This window comes from Mobula birostris, chromosome 5 (genome assembly GCF_030028105.1).
Source record: "Mobula birostris isolate sMobBir1 chromosome 5, sMobBir1.hap1, whole genome shotgun sequence".
NCBI classification, from domain to species: domain Eukaryota; kingdom Metazoa; phylum Chordata; class Chondrichthyes; order Myliobatiformes; family Myliobatidae; genus Mobula; species Mobula birostris.
In genome coordinates, this window is record NC_092374.1 from 40,889,688 (window position 1) to 40,917,558 (window position 27,871).

The 27,871-nt window shown below is 41.0% G+C and overlaps 2 protein-coding genes across 3 annotated transcripts in view; one reads left to right on the forward strand and one right to left on the reverse strand.

Annotated features, from left to right (window-relative positions):
- Positions 1–27,871, forward strand: part of mrps27 (mitochondrial ribosomal protein S27) — a 218,909-nt gene that overhangs the window by 70,098 nt on the left and 120,940 nt on the right. The gene's annotated exons all lie outside the window — the stretch shown is intronic.
- The window catches only part of ptcd2 (pentatricopeptide repeat domain 2), a 40,447-nt gene that overhangs the window by 1,991 nt on the left and 10,585 nt on the right, over positions 1–27,871 (reverse strand). For both annotated transcript variants that reach the window (XM_072257949.1, XM_072257948.1), the window contains exons 5-10: positions 25,771–25,888; positions 11,150–11,228; positions 9,239–9,330; positions 8,405–8,518; positions 5,280–5,354; positions 164–277 (exon numbers count right to left, since the gene is read on the reverse strand). In XM_072257949.1, coding sequence (XP_072114050.1) covers positions 164–277; positions 5,280–5,354; positions 8,405–8,518; positions 9,239–9,330; positions 11,150–11,228; positions 25,771–25,888 — 592 coding nt within the window. The remainder of the gene's footprint in view (positions 1–163; positions 278–5,279; positions 5,355–8,404; positions 8,519–9,238; positions 9,331–11,149; positions 11,229–25,770; positions 25,889–27,871) is intronic.

Below are 27,871 nucleotides of genomic sequence, written 5' to 3' on the forward strand. Positions count from 1 at the left end.
GAGTCAGGTATTTATTGCCCTTCTGCTGTGGCAGTAGACCACTACACTTTTTGCGAATCTATTCCCCCAATATTCTTAAGTAAAATATTCTAGGATTTTGTCCTAAACAGTATTTAACAATTCAGTAAGTTAGGATAATACATTTGTCAATTTATTTTCTTACCACTTCTTGTGAAAAAGACACTTTTTTCACAAGTTTCGAGACACTGCTTCCAAGCGCTGCCTCCAAAGCAGAGATCAAGTTCTGCTGTTCTCCTGACAAAGCCAGTAGATAGACCTGAACAAATATTGCCGTTACATTTGATATGGTGTTCAGCAAAACATGTTCACAATTGAAAGTCCAGTACAACAAATTTTTAAGTCCTCCTCTAAGATCATCCTTTAAATTTCTGAATTCAAAGCACTTAAGGCAGTATGATTCTGGTGAACTTATGCAGTGCTATGAATAATGGCTACCAGTGTCATTAGAATAAAAAAATGAAAACTCTTCAGAAGTACTACATTGGCAGTAAACATCATGATGGTATTGGAGCTCAACACCAGCTCCATAGCAAAGAAAGCCCAGCAGTGTCTCTACTTTCTGCGAAGGCTGAGAAATGTCCATCTCCCACCCCCCCCCCCATCCTCACCACATTCTACAGAGGATGTATCAAGAGCATCCTGAGCAGCTGCATCACTGCCTGGTTCGGAAATTGCACCATCCAGGATAGCAAGACCCTGCAGCGGATAGCGAGGTCAGCTGAGAAGATCATCGGGGTCTCTCTTCCCATTATTAGAGACATTTACACCACACACTGCATCCATAAAGCAAACAGTATTATGAAGGACCCCATGCACCCCTCATACAAACTCTTCTCCCTCCTGCCGTCTGGCAAAAGGCACCGAAGTATTCAGGCTCTCATGACCAGATTATGTAACAGTTTCTTCGCCCAAGTCATCAGACTCCTCAATACCCGGAGAGCCTGGACTGACACCAACCTACTGTCCTCTACTGTGCATATTGTTTTGTTTATTATTTATTGTAATGCCTGCACTGTTTTGTGCACTTTATGCAGTCCTGGGTAGGTCTGTAGTCTGTTGTCTCGTTTTTACTGTGTACTATACCAGCAGTTATGGTCGAAATGACAATAAGAAGTGACTTGACTTGACTTGATATGATAATGTCCTGATGTTGTGAAATATGCATTGTAAATGGAAGACTTTTCATCTCTTTATTGGATCATGAACACTACAATTAAATGTTTCTGACAGCCCAGTCGAATCAGGAACAAGACAGGATCCCCCCAGGTCCATGAGTAGAAACTACAACAGGAGATAGTAAATGCATGTCAAAAGGGCATTGTTACAATAGTCATGGGGTGGGGGGGGGGATTTCAATATGCAGGTAGATTGGGAAAATAAGGTTGGTGCTGATTTTGGGCCTCAATTGAGAGTAGTTTTAGAATGCCTACGAGATAGCTTTTTAGAGCAGCTTGTGGTCGAGTCCTCTAAGGGATCAGCTATTTTGCATAGGGTGTTGTGCAATGAACTGGCTTCGATTAGTGAGCTTGAGAATATGGAACCCTTAGGAGTCGGTGGTCATAACATGATAAAATTCTCTGCAATTTGAGAGGGAGAGGCTAAATGTATCAGTCTTACAAAGGAGTAAAGTGAGTTACAGAGTTATGAGCGAGGAACAGGCCAAAGTTGACTGGAAAGAGGCACTAGCAGGGATGACAGCAGAACAGAAATGGCTGGAGTTTCTAGGAGCAATTCGGAAGACATCAGATAGATATATCACAAAGAAGTAGCAGTATTCTAAAGACAGGATGACACAATCATGGCTGACAAGCAATGTTCCCTCTAATTTTTAGTAGTCAGTGCGCGCAAAAATCTTATGTTATGTAATATTTTTTCCTGTGACAAAAGTATGTGCACACTGAATGCACACATCGCACAGTTTAAGTAGGTTTACAAAATATTTGGCATAAAACTGCACAGGATAACAACAAAATAACATACATATTTAAGTCACTCGGTTATTTTTTTCTCTCTCCTGTCTTTGGCATTTACCCATTCTTTGTAAACTCTAACTAGACTAATAGAACTTCCATCCAATTGAAAGCTTTTGATTCTCATTAACATATCCAAATGACATCACCTGAACAGTTTCTCAGCTTGTTTCTGAGTTGATTCATTAGGCTAAAACCTCACTCACAGTCTGCACTAGACGCAAGAAAGGTTCCCCCAATGTTCATCAACTGTGCAAGGTCACAAAACTCTTCATTTTCAAGTACAAATGCCACCATTTGAGCAAAGTTTGAAATCAGTTTGAATTTAAATTTTTCTTGCACAGAAAATTTGAAATCATTAAACTATTACAGTATTTTCAGCTAGAAAATCATGATATTTTAGACATAAGGCATTAACTTGTTCATTGCCAAGTGTGAAATCACAATCTGCAATTGCAGAGAAATCAAAAGCTGACCATTCTTGTACCTCATCTTCAGGAAAACTTTCTTCTAAATGAACACAAAGACTATTTATAAAAGTCAACAGCAAACTTATATCTACTATGACGTTTTCTTCACATTTTTGGCTTAGCAAAACTTTAACTTTGTCACTCCACGATACATTGTCTCCCAGATACTGCTTTCTTATCGTGTTAATTTTGCCTCGCGCAAAATGAAGTGAATCAATAGGTGTCAGACCACTCTTTTGCAGAATCTTGCACAGTGCAGCCAGTTCATCAAAGACATCACTTATAACCAGTAAAGCTACTTCATATGTGATGTTTATCAATTTCTTGTGACAGTATTTAGCCACAGGGTCATTTGACTGATCGTTTTCAATAAAAACTTAGCAAGCTATCTACAAGATTTGAAACAGATCTTTGTAAACTTTACGATATGAACACTGTCCGCCAAAGATGGCTGCCGCCGTGATGCAGCTGTACAAATCGGAACAGGAAAGGTGAGGTGACGTAAATCAGTAACGTGCATTGTGGTATTTGAAAAACCGACTAACTAGTTAACAGCAAACAACAGGAATTCTGCAGATGCTGGAAATTCAAGCAACACACATAAAAGTTGCTGGTGAACGCAGCAGGCCAGGCAGCATCTCTAGGAAGAGGTGCAGTCGACGTTTCAGGCCGAGACCCCTAGAGGTGCTGCCTGGCCTGCTGCGTTCACCAGCAACTTTTATGTGTGTAACTAGTTAACAGAAACATTTAGCTAAAAGATTATTTTCAGTAAGTATAATTATTAATTACTACATTATTTTAGGTAACTAATCTTCTGTACGCACATTAATTTCCTTTGTGCGCTGGTTGAAAACGTGTGCACGCGCACACATGCACAGCTTTGAGGGAACCTAGCTGACAAGTGAAAGCCAAAATTAAAGAAAAAGAGAGGACATTAGTGGGGAGTTAGTGGATTGGGAAGCTTTTAAAAACCAACAGAAGACAACTAAAAAAGCTATAAGGAAAAGATGAAATATGAAGTTAAGCTAGTCAATAATAAGAAAGAGGATACCACAAGTCTTTTCTTCAGATATATAAAGAGTAAAAGAGAGGTGAGAGTAGGTATTGAACCACTGTAAAATGATGCCGGAATGGAAGACGAATTGAATTAAGTATTTTGCATCAAGTCTTCACTGTGGAAGACACTAGCAGTATGCTGGAAGTTTGAGAGTGTCAAGGGGCAGAAAAGAGTGCAGTTGCTATTGCTGGGGAGAATGTGCTTGGAAAGCTGAAAAGTATGAAGGTAGAAAAGTCACCTAGACCAAGTGAACTACACCCCAGGGTTCTGAAAGAGGTAGCTGAAATTGTGGAGGCATGAGTAATGATCTTTCAAGGATCAATTGATTCTGACATGGTTCCAGAAGACTGGAAATTGTGAATGCCACTCAACTCTTCAAGGGAGGGAGGCAGATGAAAGGAAATTATAGGCCAGTCTGCCTGACCTCAGTAGTTGGGAAAATGTTGGAGTTGATAGTTAAGGATTAAGTTTTGGGGTACTTGGGGGCACATGATAAAATAGGCCAGAGTCAGCATGTTTTCCTTCAGAGAAATTCTTGACTGACAATCTGTCAGAATCCTGAGGAAATAATAAGCAAAACAAAGGAGAATCAGGGAATGTTGTGTACTTGGATTTTCATAAGTCCTTTGACAAGATGTGTACATGAGGCTGCTTAGCAAGATAACAGCCCATGGTATTGCAGGAAAGATACTGGCATGGATAGAGCAATGCCTGATTGGCAGGTGGCAAAGAGTGGGGATAAAAGGAGCCTTTTCTGATTAGCTACCAGTGACTAGTAGCATTCCGCAGGGGTCAGTCTTGGGATTGCTTCTTTTTATGGTGTATGTCAATGATTTGGATGACCGAATTGAAGACTTTGTGGCCAAGTTTGCGAACCACATGAAGGTAGGTGGAGGGTCAGGTATTGTCGAGGAAGCAGGGATGATGCAGACAAATTAGGAGAACAAGCAAAGGAGTGGCAGATGGTCATGTACTTTGGTAGAAGGAATAAAAGTGTAGACTACTTTCTAATAGGGAGAAAATTCAAAAACCTGAGGTGTCAAGGGACTTGGGAGTCCTCGTGCAAGATACCCTAAAGGTTAACTTGCAGGTTGAGTCAGTGGTGAGGAAGGCAAATGTAATGTTAGTACTCATTTCGAGAGGACCAGAATATAAAAACAAAGACGTGATGCTGAAGCTTTATAAGCACTGACGAGACCTCACTTGGAGTACTGAGAGCAGTTTTGGGCCCCTAATCTAGGAAAGGATATGCTGACATCAGAGAGAGTCCAAAGGAAGTTCATGGAATGAAAGGATTATCACATGAGGAGCATTTGATGGCTATGAGCCTATACTCACCAGAATTTAGAAAAATTTTGGGGGATCTCATTGAAACCTATTGAATGTTGAAAGGCTAGAGAGAATGGATGCGGAGAAGATGTTCCCTATAGTAGGGAGTGTAGAATCAGAGGGCACAACCTCAGGATAAAGGGACATCCATTTAGAATGGAAATGATAAATTTCTTTAGCTAGAGTGAGGTGGATCTGTGGAATTTGTTGCTACACGTGGCTGTGGAGGCCAGGTCATTGGGTGTACTTAAGGTGGAGATTAACAGGTTCTTGATTAGTCAGGACACGAAAGATTTTGGGGAAAAAGGCAGGAGAATGGGGTCGAGAGGGAAATCGATCAGCCAAGATCAAGTGGTGGAACAGTCTCGATGGATTGAATGGCCTAATTCTGCTCCTATGTCTTATGATCCAAATGAATCCAGAGATACTTACATGAAGATTATGACAAATGTTGTTGTTCGAGTGTATAATCCGTGAAAAGACTGACGAAGCCTTTTCAATATCATTCTGAAATATGAGATTAAGAAAACACTAGCTTTTACATCAAAACAAGTAATCATCCAAAAGCAATATGCCAGTTTTGCAGGGACACTAACAAATATTACGTTTCCGAGGAATAATTCTAATGAAGCAGTTTTCCCCTTAACAAACACTACATTGAAAACAGCATTTAAAGTTAAAAGTAATTACATCATTGCAAATACTCATATTAAAAATTTAAACATTTCTGTAAGAAGGCCCTGCACCACGTTCTGAGAAATTAAAAGCATAATATTGGGATATTGTTTTTGAAGCAATATAAATTTTAAATAAAACTTACCCACACATACTTGGAAGACTAAATGTCTTGTACCATGAAAACTCTTTTTCATTCCCCAATTCCAATTGGCAGCATAAGATAGGTTTTACTAATAAAATTCTGCATCCTTGTCCTCCTTTCCCCACTGACAGAGTTCTAAAATTAAGTCGGCAATTAAATTCTATTTGGTTAAACCCTTGAGTACTTTGCCTGCACCCTCATTGATTTGGGTCAAAGTCCTGGAAAAGGATACATGACAAAATTGGTGGAACGGTTTCACACGGATTGCAGTGTCCTACTCCTATCACTTCAAAGACAACTCGCTGGTTCAAAATGCTGGCTGTGTAATCAACCGTAATGTCCCGATTTTATACTTTTCTTTAAGAAAGCCACTCTTACTTGTGTGCAAGGGGTTTCTTCTTTTATGTTACTGCTAAGGCTAATAAAAATGGCTTCTTTGTTATGTTATAATAAAAATGGCTTCTCTGTGATGTTAACTGCTCAGACAGTGGTTCTCTCTAGCAGCTTGTTTAGGTTATAAATACTGATAATGAGAATTGTATCCATTTGCTAACCAATTGGGATAGATGTTATTCTTTCCTGTGTGTCTGTAAGATATTGTTTTTGAGGGCTTTGGGCAGAAGGCACAATGGGGACAGAGAGAGGAGACGCGATGCTGTAAGTGGGGCGACAGAACGGACCCCGAGCAGGAGTCCGAGGTTCAGGGTCTTCGGCAAGGAGAGGAGACGAGGACAGACTCGTGTGGAGCATTTGGTCGACCACCAAGGATGGTCCCATTCGAGGGTTGGAGGAGTTTGGAGGACATCAAATGGTGGAAAGAAGACTCCATTAATTGAACTCCAATGGTTGTGCACGAAGTGGTTGAACTTTGATAAGCTTGGCGCCTTTTACTTTCCTTTTATATTGTATCTCTATTAATTACGTAGTTCCAGTAAGATCTATAAAGTGTAATCATTTAATCGTATATGGTGTACTGCCTGTTATTTGGCGTGGTGGGGTATATCACACAGCATCTACACAAACTTGATTACCCAGTTTGGCGGGGCCGAAGGCTGCTCCCCCTAGACGGAAGCAAGTTGAGTGAGCCTGAGGCTTAACAGGGGGCTACATGCGCATCTGTGGCAAGTGTCAGCAGGTCATGTGACTGTAGATAAGGACAAGGGCTGAGCTCAGATCTATTCCTATTGTAGCTCTGAGACCAGCTCATTATATTTTTCTCTAACTGTGCCTTGGTGTGCTTATATTAACTGTATAATCAAACTGCAAGGTTTTCATTCACCTGGTACTGCACATAATAGAGAGGCAAATCAGGGGAATGAAGAAAGAAGAAATATTTTCATTCAATGAAACAAAATAGTTTTCAAGATCTGGGAATCATGACAGGAATAGCATTTGCTGTCCATCATCGTCTCCTGGGAAAATGAAGCCACCTATTTCTATCCTTTTGGCAATAAAACTTTCAATATGTTGTTGGAAAGAGTAGCCCAAGATTTTAAATCAGGAATATCCCTCAACTTCAATAATTAGGCCAAATGGCCCAATTCTGCTCCTATACCTTGTCATCTTATTAGTCAGGGGATGAAAGGACACAGGAAGAAGGTAGGAGATTCCAGCTGAGAGGATAAATGGATCAGCCATGATGAAATAGCAGAGCAGACTTGATGGGCCAAATGGCTTAATTCTGCTCCTACATCTTATGGCCTTATGGTCTGATGTCTAAAGATCCAGCCATCCCTATTATTAATCTACTCAGTAACTGTGCCTCCACAACCCCCATGATACAGAATTCCAAAGGGGTCTATTGCACTTTAGGTAAAAACAAACATTCTTTTTGCCTCAGCCCCCAATTTCTGATATCATATTTTGAGACTGTGGCCCACAGATAATCTCAACAACTACCAGGAATTCATGCAGAACCTGGACTGAAATTTCAGTAGTTCCATGCAGACCCTTGGCTTCCAGCAACCGCATACTTACTTTGTTTTCCCCTAGGGAATTATCATCTGTGCATTTATCCTGCCAAGCTTCAAATGAACTTTTTATACGTTCAGTAGACCACCTCTCATTCTTCAAATCTCCAGACAGCAAGTGTCCAGCCTGCAGTTACAAACCCACCATCCTACAAATCAACCAAACCTTTGCTGCAATATTTTTTGCAAGTTTATCCTTCCTTGGATAGACAGACCAGACCTGTGCACAATATTCCAGAGAATATATTTCTAAATCAGGATGGTGTGGGAGATGGAGATGAAATTTGAGGTAGTCATGGGCTTTTGAGGAGCCGTTAGAAGATTTGCTGAATTAGTACAGTTCATTTTTGTAAACTGTGACAATATTGCAAAAGTACCTGATGGAGTAATGTTTAAGATAGTGGTTGAGATGCCCATCTCAGAAAGGCTGATTTGTCCCAAATGACCTTGGCCACCTAAGATGTTGTTAAAGCTGTTACAAGATAGGAGCTTAATAGTCCGTAATGTATTTTGTAAAATATGCAAGGGCTTTCAAGAAAAGAAAATTCATGACCTCCCCAACTTCTGACTTGCTTTTGTGGCAATGCCATCTATTTGGTTAGTCCTGGTCCATGAGAATGCCCAGAATGTCGATGACAGCAAAACAATAGAATGTCAAGGGGAGCTGGTTTGCAGTTCCTGAAATCTGCTATTCGGATTACACAACAGTCTCAACCAATTTATTCAGTAGAACTTCAATGCTGTTAAAATGAGTAGAAAACCCATACCTGTTTGATTGCAAGTGCTACTGCAAAGCAGAATGCATGACGGGGGACAAAACTGCCTCTTGTCAATATTTCTTCTAACAACGCAGTGCAGAACTTGTAGGATTCAATCGTATTCTGTGTGAGCAACGTTCAGATGTTTCATCAGAAAACAAAATTTCAGCCATCAGCCCCACACCTGCCTAGCTTCCCCACCCCAGGAGGAGAGTCATATTACTTTTTAGCTCAACTGTGTATGCTTGACAGCAAGTCAAGTATAGACAGACAATTATATATTGAAGGTTAAGCTGCTGTTCGAAGTAATACAAACGTGTAGCATACAAAAAAAACAAATGAAGGTATTTGACTAAGAAAAAAAAATACCTTAATAAGGCTAGGTTTCAGATACAAGTACCAATAACATAAGGGATAGTATTTAAATCTGGACAATTGGCAAATTATCTAGTACCTCAATTTCTAAGAAATTCAGAAGTATCCAACCCAAGGCTACAACTTCACATTTGTTATGTGGATTTGGCTGATTTTAAACAGCATAGAAGAAGCTAGGATGCAATAAGTAAGACTCAAGAGTAATGGGAGCTTTCCTACACAACAAGAATATCTTAAATGCATCAGTTATTTCTTTATTCAATCTTGTACAAATTCTGCACGAAAATGCCTTGTGCTTTTTAACCAATCTTTCTGTCTTTACATTCCTTCAGATTAAGTACTTCCCTGCAGTTTCTCATCTCCGCAACCAGTTGGCAACAACTTCAGCACGAATCTGACTGACAAGTTTTCATGGTGTGGCAACAGATTTAAAGTGGGAACTGTAAAATGAATTTACAAATTACTTACCAACTTGTAACAGATAGCAAATGCAAGTGTGTAGGTGTCTTTATTAAATCTTATTTCCTGATTTTTCATTTCCAATAACACTCCCAAGGCACCTACTCAAATAACATAGAAAGACATTGACAGAAATTAATGAATTAACCCTGACATACGTATAAAAACTAATACAATTTAGTTTTAACACATTACGAGGGGTGATTGATAAGTTTGTGACCTAAGAGTCAATTTTAGAAAACCTAGCACATTCATTTTTCCTACATTTACACACTTAGTCCAGCCGACATGGAGCATACGGATCTCTTCTTTGTAGAAGTTGGCGTCTTGGACCTCCAGGTGGTCCACAGCAGGGGTGATTGATAAGTTTGTGGCCTAAGGTAGAAGGAGATGAGTTATTAACTTCAAACTTTCTGCATAATCACTCAAAGAGTTGAACTGCACGTGCATGTAACAAGAGCTGTATAACACATCTCCTTCTACCTTAGGCCACTAACTTATCAATCCCCCCTGCTGTGGACCACTTCTGGACTAAGTGTGTACATGTAGGAGGGGACTATGTTGAAAAATAAATGTGTTAGGTTTTCTGAAATTGACTCCTTCTACCTTAGGCCACAAACTTATCAATTACCTCTCGTAGAATCACACTGCATTGCAGCAGAGTATGAGATGTTATTCTTTCAGTTTGTACTTGGCCTCTCCATAGCAGAAAAAGCACAGGACAGATCAGTGTAATAGTGGGAAGTGGAGTTATAAACAAGATGGTTATTGGGGACGGAGCTCCGCAAAACAGTGGTCTAGTCCGCACCCGATTTCACCAATATAGATGCTACATCATGAGCGCAGAATGGAATAAAGCAGATTGGAGGACAAAGAGGTGCATCTATTACCAGACCAAACCAGAATTTCATGTAGGACAAGGTAAATAATCCGTTTTGGCAATAGAGGCACATTATTTAATTGGTGAGGGATTAGAGAGCTTTGAAATGCAGATGAACCTGGGTAGCATGCTGCATTAAAGCTAGAATGAAGGTACAACAAGTAACTAGGAAAGCTAACAGAATCCTACCATTTCTTTGCTAGGGCAATTGAATACAGAAGTAGGGAGATCCTATTTTTAAAAGAAAAAATCCTAACACACTAGAAGCAAAAGTTTATAAGCAGAAAAGTTTAGACAGGTGTACCTGCTGTATTTTGGAAGAGTGAGAGGGGACTTAATTTAGATGTGTAGGTTCCAGACTGGTCTTGACAGGTGAATGTGGAGAATCCAAGACTATTTAAAAATATGGGGCCACTCAAATGAGCATGGTATTTTTCCCCCTCTCTCATTGGGTTATAAAAACTTTTGATCTCTCTTCTTCAAACTGTAGTGGAAGGAAAGTCTCAATATTATATGGTGGTAAAAAAGACATGATGAATAAAGGGGAATATTACAGCGGGTAAGAAATAGACATGTGTTAAGTAAAGGGGAGGAAGATTATTGAAGCAATCTGCAGTGCTGGAGATCCAAGTAACATACACAAAATGCAGCAAGCCAGGCAGCATATATGGAAGAGAGAACCGTCAATGTTTCAGGCTGAGACCCTTCAGCAGGAAGACTACTGCAGGTAGTTCAGGTTATAACCATTGAGCCACAGTCTGGATGAAGCAAGTAGCCTGTTTATTCATACGCTTTGCAAGATATGCATTTTTTCATTGTTTAAACTCCTTTGTTAGTATAAACATCGACTGCATATTACGTAGGAAACTGCTAGTTTAATATTCAATGTTCTACTATTAATTTGAACAATTAGCTTTACTTTTCATACTGAAAGGACAATGGTGGAATGAATCCACTGAGGAAATAATCCACGGTTACCTACAAAAACCTTTGATCAGAATATAGCATGCAATCTATTTTCCCGCCAAATGCTCACTTACGTTCGTAGCTTTCCTTCATGAACAGCATGTCCATCAAAATGTTGAATGAAGTTGAATCATTGAAGAAACCCTTCAGATTCTAAAAAACAGAAAAGTATCATCCATAGAATTCCACAGGAATAACATCCATACGTACAACACTCTGGACCAGAGATTAAGAAAAGAACATTTTGAATGATAGATACAAAACAAATTACAAATTTGAGAAGGCAAACAAGACTATCTGGTTTATAGTTCAAGAAAAGTATCCCTGATATCATGGTGTGGTCATGTTGGGACATTTTGCCAAATATAATTAAAGGCTAGCTGATTCTCCAAGGCAGCGATTGTGGAATAAATAAACATAGAGCACAGCTAATCAAGCACTAAAGAACGATAATAATTATTTCTTTAAAACTAGCTGCTGCAGGAACTTAGCGCACAGCATCTGTGAAGAGAAATAGATAGTCAACATTTTGGGTCAAGAATCATTGCCTGGACCGAAGTTCAGTGGTGTTTTAACTTTCTTGATCTTATCAGTTGATGAACAGTAGGACCCTTATGATGTTACGCAGTGAGCATTAACTTGCCTGGAAATCCTTTGGCTGGTTGTGCTAAAGCTACTACATGGTATCCCCTTTAGGCAGGACCGCAGAGCTGAGATTGACTTTGCTTCCAATCCAGTTCTGTGGGCCAGAGGTGGCTGCAGAGGCCAATGTGGGATCTACAGACTCTGTTGCAGTTGGGGTGGGAGGAATATGTGAGGGGAACAGGAGACTGACCTCTTTCTGCCAAACTTTGCAGGGCTTCCACAAGCTTCCAACAAATGGACCTGTCACCCTGAATGCTCTTTCTCCATTTTGAAAAATCATGGCTATGATATCCACAACTCAGGAGGGACATATCTTTTGAAGGAGTTTCCCTGGAGTATTCTTGAAATGTTTCTACGATTCTCCAGATAACTTCTTGCTGTGAAAGATGGTGTGTATTCTTTCAAAGAGATTAGATTTCACAGAGGATTGCACAACTTCCTGAAAATTTATATTTCAATTCATATCATATTCAAATTCTAATACAGATGATCGACTCAAATTATTTTCCATCACATACAAAATAGAACTAGGAGGAAACCAATCAGCAACTTCTGTTTTTTTCCACTATTTAATAAAATCACAGTTGACCTTTTGTTTTGCTGCTACTTTCTCTAGTTAACCCACAGTCCTTGATATCAAAAAATCTATTGATTTCCTTTAATTCAAGATTGTTTACTGTCATTCTTCAGTATGCAAATTAAAGGAGAACAAATAGAATTAAAACACAGTAAGCATTGAAAAACACAACAAATACAAAAGCAATCCTATGAAACACAATATACAAATAACTGCCAACTGTGGTAGTATATAATAAGATTAGTATTATATACATAGATTGATTATATGTACATAAAATGACACCAGGAGCAGGAGTATCTGAACATAAGGTATCTGACAAGAAACGATAAAGGGACAAAGTGACTCTTGGCAAGAGGATCTTCCCTCTGCTACTATAGGTAGTAGCAGGATTTAGGCAGTCTTGGATATACTCATTGCCTGGGTCTCTGCAGTTCTCATGGGTAGAGGAATTCTCTGTTCCCAAGCAAATACATGTCTTCTCTTCTTTGTCCTCATAGTCTCACCGTTTGAGACTGCAATTCCTTATGCTGGCTACCCAGGAAAAATATCTCCTCTTCATCGATCCTGCCTACACCCATATGAACTATATAACTTCAATAAGATCACTTCTCACATATAGGCCAAGCCCAATTAATCTCTCCTCTTAGGACAAAATTCCAATCCCAGAAAACAACCTGGTGAACTTTCATTGGATTCCCTCTATCAAACTAAATCCTTCCTCAAGTAATTTTTACTAAATTGTCTTTACTCCTTTACCAACGTCTCACCATTTTGAAAATGCTCTGCTCTTCTCTTTTTCTACCAAGGTAAACTATTTCAACTGGATTCAATAGGCTCCTCTGAGGAATAAAGAGTTTAGTTTTAAATGAAGTAATACACAACCTGATCATCAAACCACAATTCACCATGGCTGCTTGATTCCTATTATAATGACCTCATGCTCCTTTGTCCCTATCATTTTATCCAGCAACAAGATCTGTCTAGCTCTCATCTATGAAAAGGGTCCATGCTCCAAAATATGCTTTAATTTTAGATTTTGAAGATGAGGACCTCCAGTAGTTGAAGTCAGCAATGAATATTGTGTCCTAGCTGACTACATGATATGCAAACTGGTACACAAGCCTGGGCAGCATTTTAAAGATAGTATTCTGAATATCATTCATTACCTTACCTTTTTAGGCTTCAACTTGACCTCGTGCCCCATTGCTGCACTGAATTTAATTTGCAAGTCACAAGGATATTTAATTCTGTCCAGTTCATAAAACTGGAGTCTTTTGAATTTCATTCTAAATTACGTAATTGCATCATTTAAGTACACAGCAAAAACAGCTCAGCTACAGTCAGAGTTTGCTCTTTTTCCTGACAAGCAGGCAGACAGATCCCCTGCTGTCAAGAATATAATAACAATAATAACTACCAGTTAGTATCTCTTCTCATTTCCCCCACTCAAAGTTCAAAGTAAATTTATCAAAGTACTTGTACAGGTTTCCCCCACCATCCGAAGGTAGAGCGTTCCTATGAAACGGTTCGTAAGCCGAAATGTCGTAAAGCAAAGAAGCAATGACATTTATATGGGAAAACTTTGTGAGCGTTCGCAGACCCAAAAATGACCTACCAAATCATGCCAAATAACACACAAAACCTAAAATAACAGTAACATATAGTAAAAGCAGGAATGATATGATAAATACACAGCCTATATAAAGTAGAAATACTTCTCTACAATGATTGCCTGCACAGATCTCCGTTGCAAAATTCTCACGCAAGTGCTCTCGGCAGAAAATCTCACACAAGCTCTGTTGGCATAAACACGCTCTCCAGTAACCTTTAAACTATGAAGCTGCCAAATCTACCAAATAACACGTAAAAATACACAGCCTATATAAAGTAGAAATAATGTATGTACAGTGTAGTATCACTTAAAAGGCATTGGGAAGACATCGAGCACACTGATGATGGTGTGTTAGACTGAGTCGTCGCAAGTTGGGGTGGTGCAGCGGCCCCCACCCTCCAGGCCGCCAACTGATACATTGCCGCGAAGCACGCAGGGGTAGCTGAGAGGCACACAGCACATCTTTAAGAAAAAAGCCGAAATAAACATGCTAATTAATTAGGTGCTGCCCGGCACGTAAATGTCGGCGCAGATCAGAGGCGATTGCTGATTGCATCGGCACTGATCTGGGCCGACAATTACGTGCTAGGTGGCACCTAATTAATTAGCATGTTTATTTCGGCTTTTTTCTTGAAGATGTGCTGGGTGCCTCCCGGCTACCGCTGCATTCTCCGCGAATCGGTACAGTATCTGTCTGGGGCCCGGCGGTTGGGGTGGTGGGACACAGGGGTGTCATCTCATCATTGACCAGGGCAGGCAGCTCGTCTTCTCCTATGACTGCCTGCCTCGATGTCAAAGGTCGAGGTTCGTCGTCTGCTGTGGCTGATGTGGAAAGCTTGCTTGACTGCTGAGCCTCGAGCATTTTTCTATCACACAGTTGTTTGTAAGGGCTCAAAACATCCTGCAAATATCCCCTAAACCTATGTACCCTTTCAAAATTAAAGTCGTACTTTATCATTGCAGCAAAAATCTCACGCAGTTGCTTCATGTTCAGGTCCTGGACGACTTCACTTTCACTACTGCATTCGGTTTCGATTGTTCTCCTTTCCTCTTCCAATTGCATCAGCTCTTCATCTATCAGTTCTTGGTCATGGGATGCCAAAACCTCTTCAACATCATCTTCGTCAGCTTCCACAAGCCAAACTCAGTTTGTCCTTGCTTCATTCACCACGATTGAAACGCTTAATTATATCTAGTTTTACGCTAAGTGTAACACCCTTACGAGCTCTTTCAGGCTTTTCCGACACCTTAGAACTCATCTTGCTAACAGCTGCTCAATGCAACCTGTTTAAGCAATGCCGATGAGAATCCGGGGGAGAGCGGCTGCTCGGGGTGCGCGCTGCCTTTTATCGTGTGCTGATTTTTTCGCGTGCTGCCTTTCTTTGTAACAGTGAAAACACCTTCTGAAAGCGAAAACAGGGTACTAATGTAGATCTTTCGTACCAGTGAGGTTTCGTAAAGCGAACGTTCAAAAAGCGGGGGACACCTGAATTCATCAAATATTACCCTGAGATTCAAATTCTTCCATGCATTCACAGTGGAACAAAGAAATACAACATAATCAATGAAAAACTGCATACACAGACTGACAAACAATGTGCAAAAGAACAGAAACAGTGCAACTGCAATAAAATGATAGAGAGATACAGCTGAGAACACGTGTTGTAGAGTCCTCGAAAGTGAGTCCACAGGTTGTGGAATCAGCTCAGTGTTGAGGTGAGTGAAGTCATTCAGGCTTGGTCAGGAGCCTCCTGGTTGAAGGGTAATAACTGTTGCTGAATCTAGTGGTGTGGGACCCAAGGCTTCGGTATCTCCTTCCCAGCCAGTCCTAGATGGTACCAGTATTTTTCTGCCAAGTTTTATGGGACCTTCTGCAATATCTTGTCTGTCGTCCGACTCAATTCAACTTCCTTATTCGTAGTGGTCCATTACTTACTGAAATAAAGCTGCCTTGCTTTTACTGAACATGCGTATTTACAAGGACATTGACAGAAAAATTGTATTACTATAAAAAGTGACTAGAATTCAATCTCAGTAATACGTTTCTGAACCACTGCACAAATTGATCCAACATCTACACTCAGTAGCCACTTAATTATAACAGAATGGAAGCTGTCTTTGAGCATGGTAATACATACATCCTGTACCTAATGAAATGGCCACTGGGTGTATGTTTGTGGTCTTCTGTTGCTATCGTTCATCTACTTACGGTTTCAACAATGTGTGTTCAAAGATGCTCTTCTGCACACCACTGTTGTATTGCCCAATTATTTGTGTTACCAACAGGAATTCTGCAGATGCTGGAAATTCAAGCAACACACATCAAAGTTGCTGGTGAACGCAGCAGGCCAAGCAGCATCTGTAGGAAGAGGTGCAGTCGACGTTTCAGGCCGAGACATCGGCCTTAAACGTCGACTGCACCTCTTCCTACAGATGCTGCTTGGCCTGCTGCATTCACCAGCAACTTTGATGTGTGTTATTTGTGTTACCGTTGCCTTCCCGTCAGCTTGAACCAATCTGGCCACTCTCCTCTAACCTCTCACATTAACAAGGAATTTTAACCATGGAACTGGGGCACACTGGATTTTTTTAAAATTGATTTTCCCAACATTCTCTGTAAACTCTGGAGACTGTGTATGAAACTTGCAGATCAGCAGTTTCTAATACTCAACCCTCCCTTTTAGGCATCAACAATCATTTCATAGTCAAAGTCACTTACATCATATTTAAGACCATAACACCTTAAGACATGGGAACAGAATTAGGCCATCTGGCCCATTGAGTCTGCTCCACCATTCAATCATGGCTGATTCTTTTTTGCTATCTCCTCCTCAACCCCAGTTCCCAGCCCTCTTCCTGTAACCATTGACGCCATGTCCAATCAAGAACCTATCAATCTCTGCCTTAAATACATCCAACGACCTGGCCTCCACAGCTGCATGTGGCAACAACTTCCACAAATTCACCACCCTTTGGATAAAGAAATTATTCCGCATCTCTATCCCGAGGTTGTGCCCTCTTGTCTTTTGCACCACGGGAAACATCCTTTCCATATCTACTCTTTCTAGGCCTTTCAACATTCATTCCAATGAGATCTCCCCCCCCCCCATCCTTCTGAATTCCAGCGAGTACAGACCCAGAGCCATAAAATGTTCATCATATGATAACCCTTTCACTCCTGGAATCATCCTTGTGAACCTTCTCTGGACCCTCTCCAATGCCAGCACATCTTTTCTAAGATGAGGGGCCCAAAAATGTTCACAATACTCAAGGTGAGGCCTCACCAGTGCCTTATAAAGCCTCAGCATCACATCCTTGCTCTTGTATTCTAGACCTCTTGAAATGAACGCTAACGTGGCACTTCCATTCAGCACCACCGACTCAACCTGCAAGTTAACCTTCAGGGTGTTCTGCACAAGGACTCCCAAGTCCCTCTGCATCTCAGATTCCTGGATTTTCTCCCCGATTACAAATTAGTCTGCACATTTATTTCTACTACCAAAGTGCATGACCATGCATTTTCCAACTTTGTATTTCATTTGCCATTTTCTTGGCCATTCTCCTAATCTGTCGAAGTCCATCTGCATCCTAACTGTTTCTTCAACACTACCTGCCCCTTCACCAATCTTTGTATCATTTGCAAACTTGGCAACAAAGCCAACTATTCCTTCATCTAAATCTTTCTTTCCCATTCTGATGTTTGGTCTGAAAAACAACGGAACCTCTTGACCATGTCTGGAAGCTTTTATGCATTGAGTTGCTGCCACATGACTGGCTGATTAGATATTTGCATTAATGAGCAGGTGTACAGATGTAACTAACAAAGTGGCCACTGAGTGTAAATCACCATTTAACCTTTATCACAATACAGGTGTCCCCCGCTTTTCGAACGTTCGCCTTACGAAACCTCACTGTTACGAAAGACCTACATAAGTACCCTGTTTTCGCTAACAGGTGTTTTCACTGTTAAGAAAAAAATCAGCGTGCGAAAAAATCAGCGCGCAGTAAAAAAAGCAGCGCATGCCCCAAGCAGCCACTGTCCCCCGGATTCGGAACGGCATTGCTTAAACACGTTGCATTGAGCAGCTGTTAGCAAGATGAGTTCCAAGGTGTCGGAAAAGCCTGAAAGAGCTCGTAAGAGTGTTACACAGCGTAAAACTAGACATAATTATGCATTTCGATCGTGGTGAACGAAGTAAGGACAACGTGAGTTTGGCTTGTGGAAGCTGACAAAGATGATGTTGAAGAGGTTTTGGCATCCTATGACTAAGAACTGATAGATGAAGAGCTGATGCAATTGGAAGAGGAAAGGATTTAACAATCGAAACTGAATTCATTAGCGAAATGAACGTGAAGCAACTGCATGAGATTTTCGCTGCAATGATAATGTATGACTTTAATTTTGAAAGGGTACATAGGTTTAGGGGATATTTGCAGGATGGTTTGAGTGCTTACAAAGAACTGTATGATAGAAAAATGCACGAGGCTCAACAGTCAAGCAAGCCTTCCACATCAGCCACAGCAGACAATGAACCTCGACCTTTGACATCGAGGCGGGCAGTCATAGAAGATGAGCTGCCTGCTCTAATGGAAACAGATGACGATGAGGTGACACCCCAGTGTCCCACCACCCCAACCCCCAGGCTACGGACAGCTACCGATTCGTGGAGAATGCAGTGGTAGCCTGGAGGCACACACCACATCTTTAAGAAAAAAGCTGAAACAAACATGTTAATTAATTAGGTGCAATCAGCAATCTCCTCTGATCTGGTGTCAAGCGGCACCTAATTAATTAGCATGTTTATTTTGGCTTTTTTCTTAAAGATGTGCTGGATGCGTCCTAGCTACTGCTGGACCCCTGCGTGCTTTGCGGCAATGTATCGCTCAGCAGCCTGGAGGGTGGGGGCCACTGCACCACCCCAACCTGAGATGACTCAGTCTAACACACCATCAGTGTGCTCGGCACTGTCCCGATTCCGTTAAGTGACACTACACTGTACATACATTATTTCTACTTTATATCGGCTGTGTATTTTTCTGTGTTATTTGGTACGATTTGGCAGCATCATAGCTTAAAGGTTACTGGAGAGAGTGTTTCTGCCAACAGTGCTTGTGTGAGATTTTCGCTACGGAAATGATTGTGGAAAAGTACTTCTACTTTATATAGACTGTGTATTTATCATATCATTCCTGCTTTTACTATATGTTACTGTTATTTTAGGTTTTATGTGTTATTTGGCATGATTTGGTAGGTTGTTTTTGGGTCTGCGAACGCTCACAAAATTTTCCCATATAAATAAATGGTAATTGCTTCTTCACTTTACGACATTCCGGCTTACGAACAGTTTCATAGGAATGCTCTACCTTTGGATGGCAGGGGAAACTTGTACTTTAAAAAAAAATCTCTATTTCACCTATAGCTTATTACACATAAGTACACATAAGGAGGGCACAGTGACTTTAATCTAATCTGAACATTGACTGAAAAGATATTACATTAACAATCATGTAGAAGAATTAATTCTTTTTAGACTCCACTGCTTTCAATGGCGTTAAAGTACTTCGTTGTCAATTCAAACAGCTAATGGTTACAAAATAGAAGCAAGTTGTTTTGAGCAGCTGAAATCCGATAGAGGTAGATATCATTGCTTTTACTTAATGTCATTGGGCAACCTGCATAAGAGAATGCTAAAGGGCAGATCTCCTGCAGCAGGCTAAATCAGTCAGGCTGAAAGAGATCAACATGCAGAATACCAAAGATACTTACCAGAACTCCTTGTGTGCTAGATGCAGTTGTCACCCTGCATGACTTGATGTAGCTAGTTGACACGGTATAAACTTTTGGAACTGCTGACATTAGCCGTCCTATCAATACTTACGATGTCACTAATATTATAAGTATCTTACGAATTCAAGTTGCTACTGTGTATTAAATCTCTCACCTTCCACATTTTTCTGCTCTTCTAACAAGCAATAGATTATGCTCTTTAACATTTTATTTTATAGAAAGAAATATTGCATAAGAGAACTGGATTTACAATAATCCAATAATTTAAAAAAAAAAGAAATTTTCAACGGTTCTTGTTTCAGTCAAAGCAAGCAGCTGAGAAGAAGGGATTGAAGAAATCGGGTAGAAAAAGTCATTTTTTTTTAAACACTGCTCGGGGAGAAGGGTCTGCACTGCGCAGGCGTGTGACGTAGCGCGCCAAGGTTTAAAAGCAGACCTCCATATACAGCGGCCATCGTTGTAGCGGTCATTGTCGGAGTGGACTGAGTCAGAGTGGGACGGCTTTGGCTCAACAGGTTGCGGCGAGAATAGGCAGAGGCCAGGGCAGGTTCCGGTAAGTTTTATGTTCCGATTGTTTAGAGTAGAGAGAATGCCAGGCAGGATGTTGGAATGCTCCTCTTGCAGGATGTGGGAAGTCAGGCAGCCCTCCGGTGTTCCTGACAACGACACCTGCAAGAAGTGCATCCAGCTGCAGCTCCTAACAAACCACGTTAGGGAACTGGAGCAGGAGCTGGATGACCTCCAGATCATTCGGGAGAATGAGGAGATTATAGATAGTAGCTACAGGGAGGTAGTTACGCCAAAGGAGCAGAGGACAGGAAATTGGGTCACTGTCAGGCGAGGGAAGAGGAAAGGGCAGGCAGAGCAGGGTTCCCCTGTGGCCATTCCCCTCAACAACAAGTATACCGCATTGGATACTGTTGGGGGGGGGATGACTTACCTGGGACAAGCTGCAGTAGCCGGATCTCTGGCACTGAGTCTGGCTCTGCAGTACAGAAGGGAGGGTGGAAAAAGAGGAGAGCGGTAGTGACAGGGCACTCGATAGTTAGAGGTGCAGATAGGAGGTTCTGTGGTCGTGACAGAGAATCCAGGATGGTTTGTTGCCTCCCGGGTGCCAGGGTCAAGGATGTCTCTGATCGGCTTGCGTGACATTCTGAAGTGGGAGGGTGATCAGCCAGATGTCGTGGTGCACATCGGTACCAATGACATAGCAAGGAAGAGAAAGGAGGTCCTGGAGAGTGAGTATAGAGAGCTTGGTAGGAAGTTGAAAAGCAGGACCTCAAGGGTGGTAATCTCAGGATTGCTACCCGTGCTACGTGCCAGTGAGGGTAAGAATAGGATGCTCTGGAGGATGAACAAGTGGCTGAGGAACTGGTGTAGGAGGCAGGGTTTCAGATTTCAGGATCATTGGGACCTCTTCTGGGGCAGGTGGGACCTGTACAAGAGAGACGGGTTACACTTGAACTACAGGGGGACCAATATTCCTTCAGGGAGGTTTGTTAGTGCTATTGGGGAGGCTTTAAACTAGATTTGCAGGGGGATGGGAACCAGAGTGCCACAGTTGACAGTGTGGCTAGGGTGAAAATAAATGATGTTAAAAGTTCAAGCAAATCCGCTGATAGAAAGGTTGTGAGTGGTGGTAAAAATCTTCTGAGGTGTATATATTTCAATGCTAGGAGTATTGCGGGGAAGGCGGATGAGTTGAGGGCATGGATTGACACGTGGAATTATGACGTTATAGCAATTAGTGAAACTTGGCTACAGGAGGGGCAGGACTGGCAGCTTAATATTCCAGGGTTCTGATGTTTCAGATGTGATCGAGGCAGAGGAATGAAAGGTGGGCGAGTAGCATTGCTTGTTAGGGAAAATATTACAGCAGTGCTCAGGCAGGACAGATTAGGGGGCTTGTCTACTGAGTCCTTATGGGTGGAGCTGAGAAACAGGAAAGGTATGGCCACGTTAGTGGGATTGTATTACAGACCACCCAATACTCAACGAGACTTGGAAGAGCAAATCTGCAGAGAGATAGCAGGCAACTGCAGGAAACATAAAGTTGTGGTGGTAGGGGATTTTAATTTTCCATACATTGATTGGGACTCCCATACTGTTAGGGGTCTAGATGGTTTAGAGTTTGTAAAATGTGTTCAGGAAAGTTTTCTAAATCAATATATAGAGGGACCAACTAGAGGGGATGCAATATTGGATCTCCTGTTAGGAAACGAGTTAGGACAAGTGACGGAAGTCTGTGTAGGGGAGCACTTTGGTTCCAGTGATCATAACACCATTAGTTTCAATTTGATCATGGACAAGGATAGATCTGGTCCTAGGGTTGAGGTTCTGAACTGGAAGAAGGCCAAATTTGAAGAAATGAGAAAGGATCTAAAAAGCGTGGATTGGGACAAGTTGTTCTCTGGCAAAGATGTGATTGGTAGGTGGGAAGCCTTCAAAGGGGAAATTTTGAGAGTGCAGAGTTTGTATGTTCCTGTCAGGATTAAAGGCAAATTGAATAGGAATAAGGAACCTTGGTTCTCAAGGGATATTGCAACTCTGATAAAGAAGAAGAGGGAGTTGTATGACATGTATAGGAAACAGGGAGTAAATCGGGTGCTTGAGGAGTATAAGAAGTGCGAGAAAATACTTAAGAAAGTAATCAGGAGGGCTAAAAGAAGACATGAGGTTGCATTGGCAATCAAAGTGAAGGATAATCCAAAGAGCTTTTACAGGTATATTAAGAGCAAAAGGATTGTAAGGGATAAAATTGGTCCTCTTGAAGATCAGAATGGTCAGATATGTGCGGAACCAAAGGAAATGGGGGAGATCTTAAATAGGTTTTTTGCGTCTATATTTACTAAGGAAGCTGGCATGAAGTCTATAGAATTGAGGGAATCAAGTAGTGAGATCATGGAAACTGTACAGATTGAAAAGGAGGAGGTGCTTGCTGTCTTGAGGAAAATTAAAATGGATAAATCCCCGGGACCTGACAGAGTGTTCCCTCGGACCTTGAAGTCTCTAGTGTTGAAATTGCGAGGGTCCTGGCAGAAATATTTAAAATGTCTCTGTCTACGGGTGAGGTGCCGGAGGATTGGAGAGTGGCTCATGTTGTTCCGTTGTTTAAAAAAAGGATCGAAAAGTAATCCAGGAAATTATAGGCCGGTAAGTTTAACGTCGGTAGTAGGTAAGTTATTGGAGGGAGTACTAAGAGACAGAATCTACAAGCATTTGGATAGACAGGGACTTATTAGGGAGAGTCAACATGGCTTTGTGCGTGGTAGGTCATGTTTGACCAATCTATTGGAGTTTTTTGAGGAGGTTACCAGGAAAGTGGTTGAAGGGAAGGCAGTGGATATTGTCTACATGGATTTCAGTAAGGCCTTTGACAAGGTCCCGCATGGGAGGTTAGTTAGGAAAATTCAGTCACTAGGTATACATGGAGAGCTGGTAAATTGGATTAGTCATTGGCTCAATGGAAGAAGCCAAAGAGTGGTGGTAGAGAATTGCTTCTCTGAGTGGAGGCCTGTGACTAGTGGTGTGCCACAGGGATCAGTGCTGGGTCCATTGTTATTTGTCATCTATATCAATGATCTGGATGATAATGCGGTAAATTGGATCAGCAAATTTGCTGATGATACAAAGACTGGAGGTGTAGTAGACAGTGAGGAAGGTTTTCAGAGCCTGCAGAGGGACTTGGACCAGCTAGAAAAATGGGCTGATAAATGGCAGATGGAGTTTAATACAAACAAGTGTGAGGTATTGCACGTTGGAAGGACAAACCAAGGTAGAACATACAGGGTTAATGGTAAGGCACTGAGGAATGCAGTAGAACAGAGGGATCTGGGAATAGAGATACAAAATTCCCTAAAAGTGGCGTAACAGGTAGATAGGGTCGTAAAGAGAGCTTTTGGTACATTGGCCTTTATTAATCAAAGTATTGAGTATAAGAGCTGGAATGTTATGACGAGGTTGTATAAGGCATTGGTGAGGCCAAATCTGGAGTATTGTGTTCAGTTTTGGTCACCAAATTACAGGAAGGATATAAATAAGGTTGAAAGAGTGCAGAGAAGGTTTACAAGGATGTTGCCAGGACTTGAGAAACTCAGTTACAGAGAAAGGTTGAATAGGTTAGGACTTTATTCCCTGCAGCGTAGAAGAATGAGGGGAGATTTGATAGAGGTATATAAAATTATGATGGGCATAGATAGAGTGAATGCAAGCAGGCTTTTTCCACTGAGGCAAGGGGAGAAAAAAAACCAGAGGACATGGGTTAAGGGTGAGGGGGGAAAAGTTTAAAGGGAACATTAGGTGGGGCTTCTTCACACAGAGAGTGGTGGGAGTATGGAATGAGCTGCCAGATGAGGTGGTAAATGCCAGTTCTTTTTTAACATTTAAGAATAAATTGGATAGATACATGGATGGGAGGTGTTATGGAGGGACATGGGCTGTGTGCAGGTCAGTGGGACTAGGCAGAAAATGGTTCGGCACAGTCAAGAAGGGCCAAAAGGTCTGTTTCTGTGCTTTAGTTTCTATGGTTTCTATTACAGGGGTCCCCAACCTTTTTTGCAACGCGGACCAATTTAATATTGACAATATTCTTGCGGACCGGCTGTCCCGGTGGGGGGGGGGGGGGGGGGGGGGTGTTCAACTAGGGTTAAACTCTCTTCAACATGCCTTTTACAGTTAGGGTTGCCAACTTTCTCACTCCCTAATAAGGGACAAAAGTAGCAGTCAAATCCCGGGACACTTTACCCCAGGAAAGACTACCATGACCATGAAGCCTCGCGCGGGCACCTGTGTGCGCATGCGTGACTGAGCATGTGATGTGCGCGTACATGCCTATTTTTTCCCCCCACAAATCGCTTTTGCCTTCATCTTCCTGACTACACTGTACATACATCATTTCTACTTTATATAGGCTGTGTATTTATCATATCATTCCTACTTTTACTATATGTTAGTGTTATTTTCGGTTTTATGTGTTATTTGGTATGATTTGGTAGGTTTTTTTGGGTCTGGGAATGCTCAAAAATTTTTCCCATATAAATTAATGGTAACTGCTTCTTCACTTCACGCCATTTCTGCACGAAAGGTTTCATAGGAATGCTCTACCTTAGCGGGGGAAATACAGGACAAGGGCGGTCCCGTATGGGACAAACCAATTTAGCCCAATATATGGGATGTCCCGGTAAATACGGAACAGTTGGCAACCCTATGTTCAAGTTCAACGGTGGGCATGACAGGGAATGAGGAAAGGTGCAGCTGACTCATTATCGCCAAATCATATCGTTTCCTCGCGGCCCGGTAGCACATGCTTTGCGGCCCGGTGGTTGGGGACCACTGATCACTAAAATCCCTGAGTGTGCTTCACTTATGATAGGTACAAACATTACACCTGTATTTGTAAAGATTTTAGCAAAATGTCCATTTGAAATTGCGAATACATATTACAACGATGGTATACAAAGAGCTGTCATAATAAAACAATTGGTTCCAGATTTGTCATTAGAGTTGGTAACAGGCTGAGAATTTGCAATACAGTTATACTTCAAGAGGACAAACATGTTTCAGTTGTAGGTTTTGTCTATCAAACAAATTTAACTATAATGAACAACCAAATAAACATTTGAAATAAAAAGGTACAGATCTTTGGCTTTACTTACTCATAGTAATAAGAAAAATGGTAGCGGCAAGTATAATACCAAGTTTAGAAGACATTTGGATAAGTAAGCTAGGAAAGGTTTAGAGAGATATGGGTCTAAGTCCCTTTTGCCTGCATTCCTCAGGATGGCACCTTGCTCAGTGTGGACAAGTTGGGCTAAAGGCCCTGTGTTCATGCTGTATAAATTTATGACCATGAATGGCTCACAATCTAATTTTTGAGGGAAATGTACATTGTAACTTTCAGAAAACTAGATTTTATTTTGATACATAGAAGAATTACATTAAGGACAATTACTCTAAACCGCATCAATATTCTTTACCTGTATAAGAGTTATATGTTAACTCCATTTATCTGTTATCTCTCCTAATAATCTTATTTAATAAATAGCTATGGATTTTAGTCAAAAAGCTGTACCTGGTCTTTCACCATCTCTTCTGCAGTTCCTTCAAGACCCAATTCATAACACAGCCTTATGAACAGAGGTCCAAACTTAAATTCTCCAAAGGCCATGTTTTTGTTTTCAGCATGGTACCTGTTGGCAAACCATTATTGTACTTCATATTAATGGCACAGAATTATACAAAATGATAGTGCCCAAATCAGTTATTAAAACTCCCAACAACTGTTGTTCTAGCTTATGATATAACTGATTAACTTTGCACTTAAGTTATTATGTTATCTTCATACCAACACAATTATCAGTATTTTAAGGAACTAAATATATTACCCACTTTAACAAAACAATTAGCTCTTCAAAATTTGGACAATGAGGAATTACTGGAATTGCAGGAAGGATGATAAGACATTAATGACTTGGAGAGAAGAGAAATTCAGGCACTTGTATCAATAACAATGAGAGAATAGTTTTCAGGAAGTTGTTCAAATTCCTCAAGAGAGGAGAGGGAGAAAATATGCGGATGGGCCAGTATTTAAACCTGTAATTGACAAATGGCCCAGGGAAATACTTGTTAAATTGTTATGATTGGCAATACTTTTCCTAAAATGGATTTAAGCAGATCACTGTGCAACAGTGACTTTTAATGGGGATTACAGGACCATGGAAAATAAAAGATTAGTGGGAGCAGATGAATGAATCTTTCAAAAATCCGGCACAAACATGAATAGCTTTCTTTTGGTAACTGCAAACCTATATTGTTAGTCACCATTTCAATTTCAAGCCCACCACTGTTGTCATGACAGGAAGCTACCGATCAGTTCTGGCTGACAACCCAATAGATAACCCACCATTTCTTTTCACGTGCTTATTTATAGACAGACAGCGCGGAATAGGCCTTTTGAGCCGCGCTTTGCTGGCCAGCAATCTCCCGATTTAATCCCAGCCTAATCATGGGACAATTTACAATGACCAATTAATCTTCCAACCAGTATGTCTTTGGGCTGTGGGAGGAAACCCACATGGTCATGGTAAGAAGCCAGATTGCTGCTACCATAAAGCATTGTGTTAACCACCATGCTACCGTGTTGTTAAGAAGCAAAAAACATCCAGTGTTCCTTAACGTAACTGATTTATTTCAACCTCCCATTTGTACTTGATGAATCTTTTGTTCTGACGTGCTCAAATGATCACTTTAGATGAAGTAAAGGTTGAGGTTAGAGAGGAGGGTTTCGAAACTGTCCAACAATTTACTTCTGCTTCCCCGTTGCACTATTCATTGTTTTCCCATTAGAAAGTCAACAGCTCCATTAGGGAAGGACTCCCTGCAACACTGACAAGATCCTGAGAGACAATCGGATTTTCGCCACAGTGTTTGCACTTTCACTGTTGGAATAAGCCTGGGCTGGAGTACAAAGAGCTTTCCTTCCTTCATAAATAAATAGATAAGATAGATAGATAGATAGCAGCAAAATCTGCAGGATTACTGCTTCAGTATGTTCCTTGCAGCAACACTGGAGCTTTTCTAGGTATCATCAGGAGTTGTTGAACACTGGAAACAAACAGATTGGCTATTGATCTTCTCAGCTTTCACAGAGCGATTACTCAGCAGTATTTATTAGGCACGTAGCTGTGGGGCTTGCTTTGGGATCTGGAAGCTGTGGTGTAAGGCTACAAGACAGTTGGAGCTAGGATTTTACAGAGAGAGAGCCAGGAAAAACAGAAGCAACGCAGTATTTTTTCGGGTTACCACAAGGTTTGGAAGCAATAGCTTGCTTTCTGACGAAGAATGCTTGATTCATTTTGGTTGTTTCATTAACTGAGGCTATCACTTCATAACAGTTGTCTTAAAGTGGACATGAAAAAATCATTGCACTTCTTATTGGACCTTAATACTCACATGGTTACATATTTCCCAAGTCTGTATTTCACACTGTTTCTTATCATGTTACCAGATTTACAGAGTAATCTATGCATCAGAAATTCCTGCATTACTTTTATAATGTAGGCATAATTGCATAACCAAAGAATGATCGGATGATGACTACTTTTAAGACTGATGAGAACTTGATTACTTTTTAGAACTCAATCTGTTAGGAGTAATTTCAATTGATAACAGTG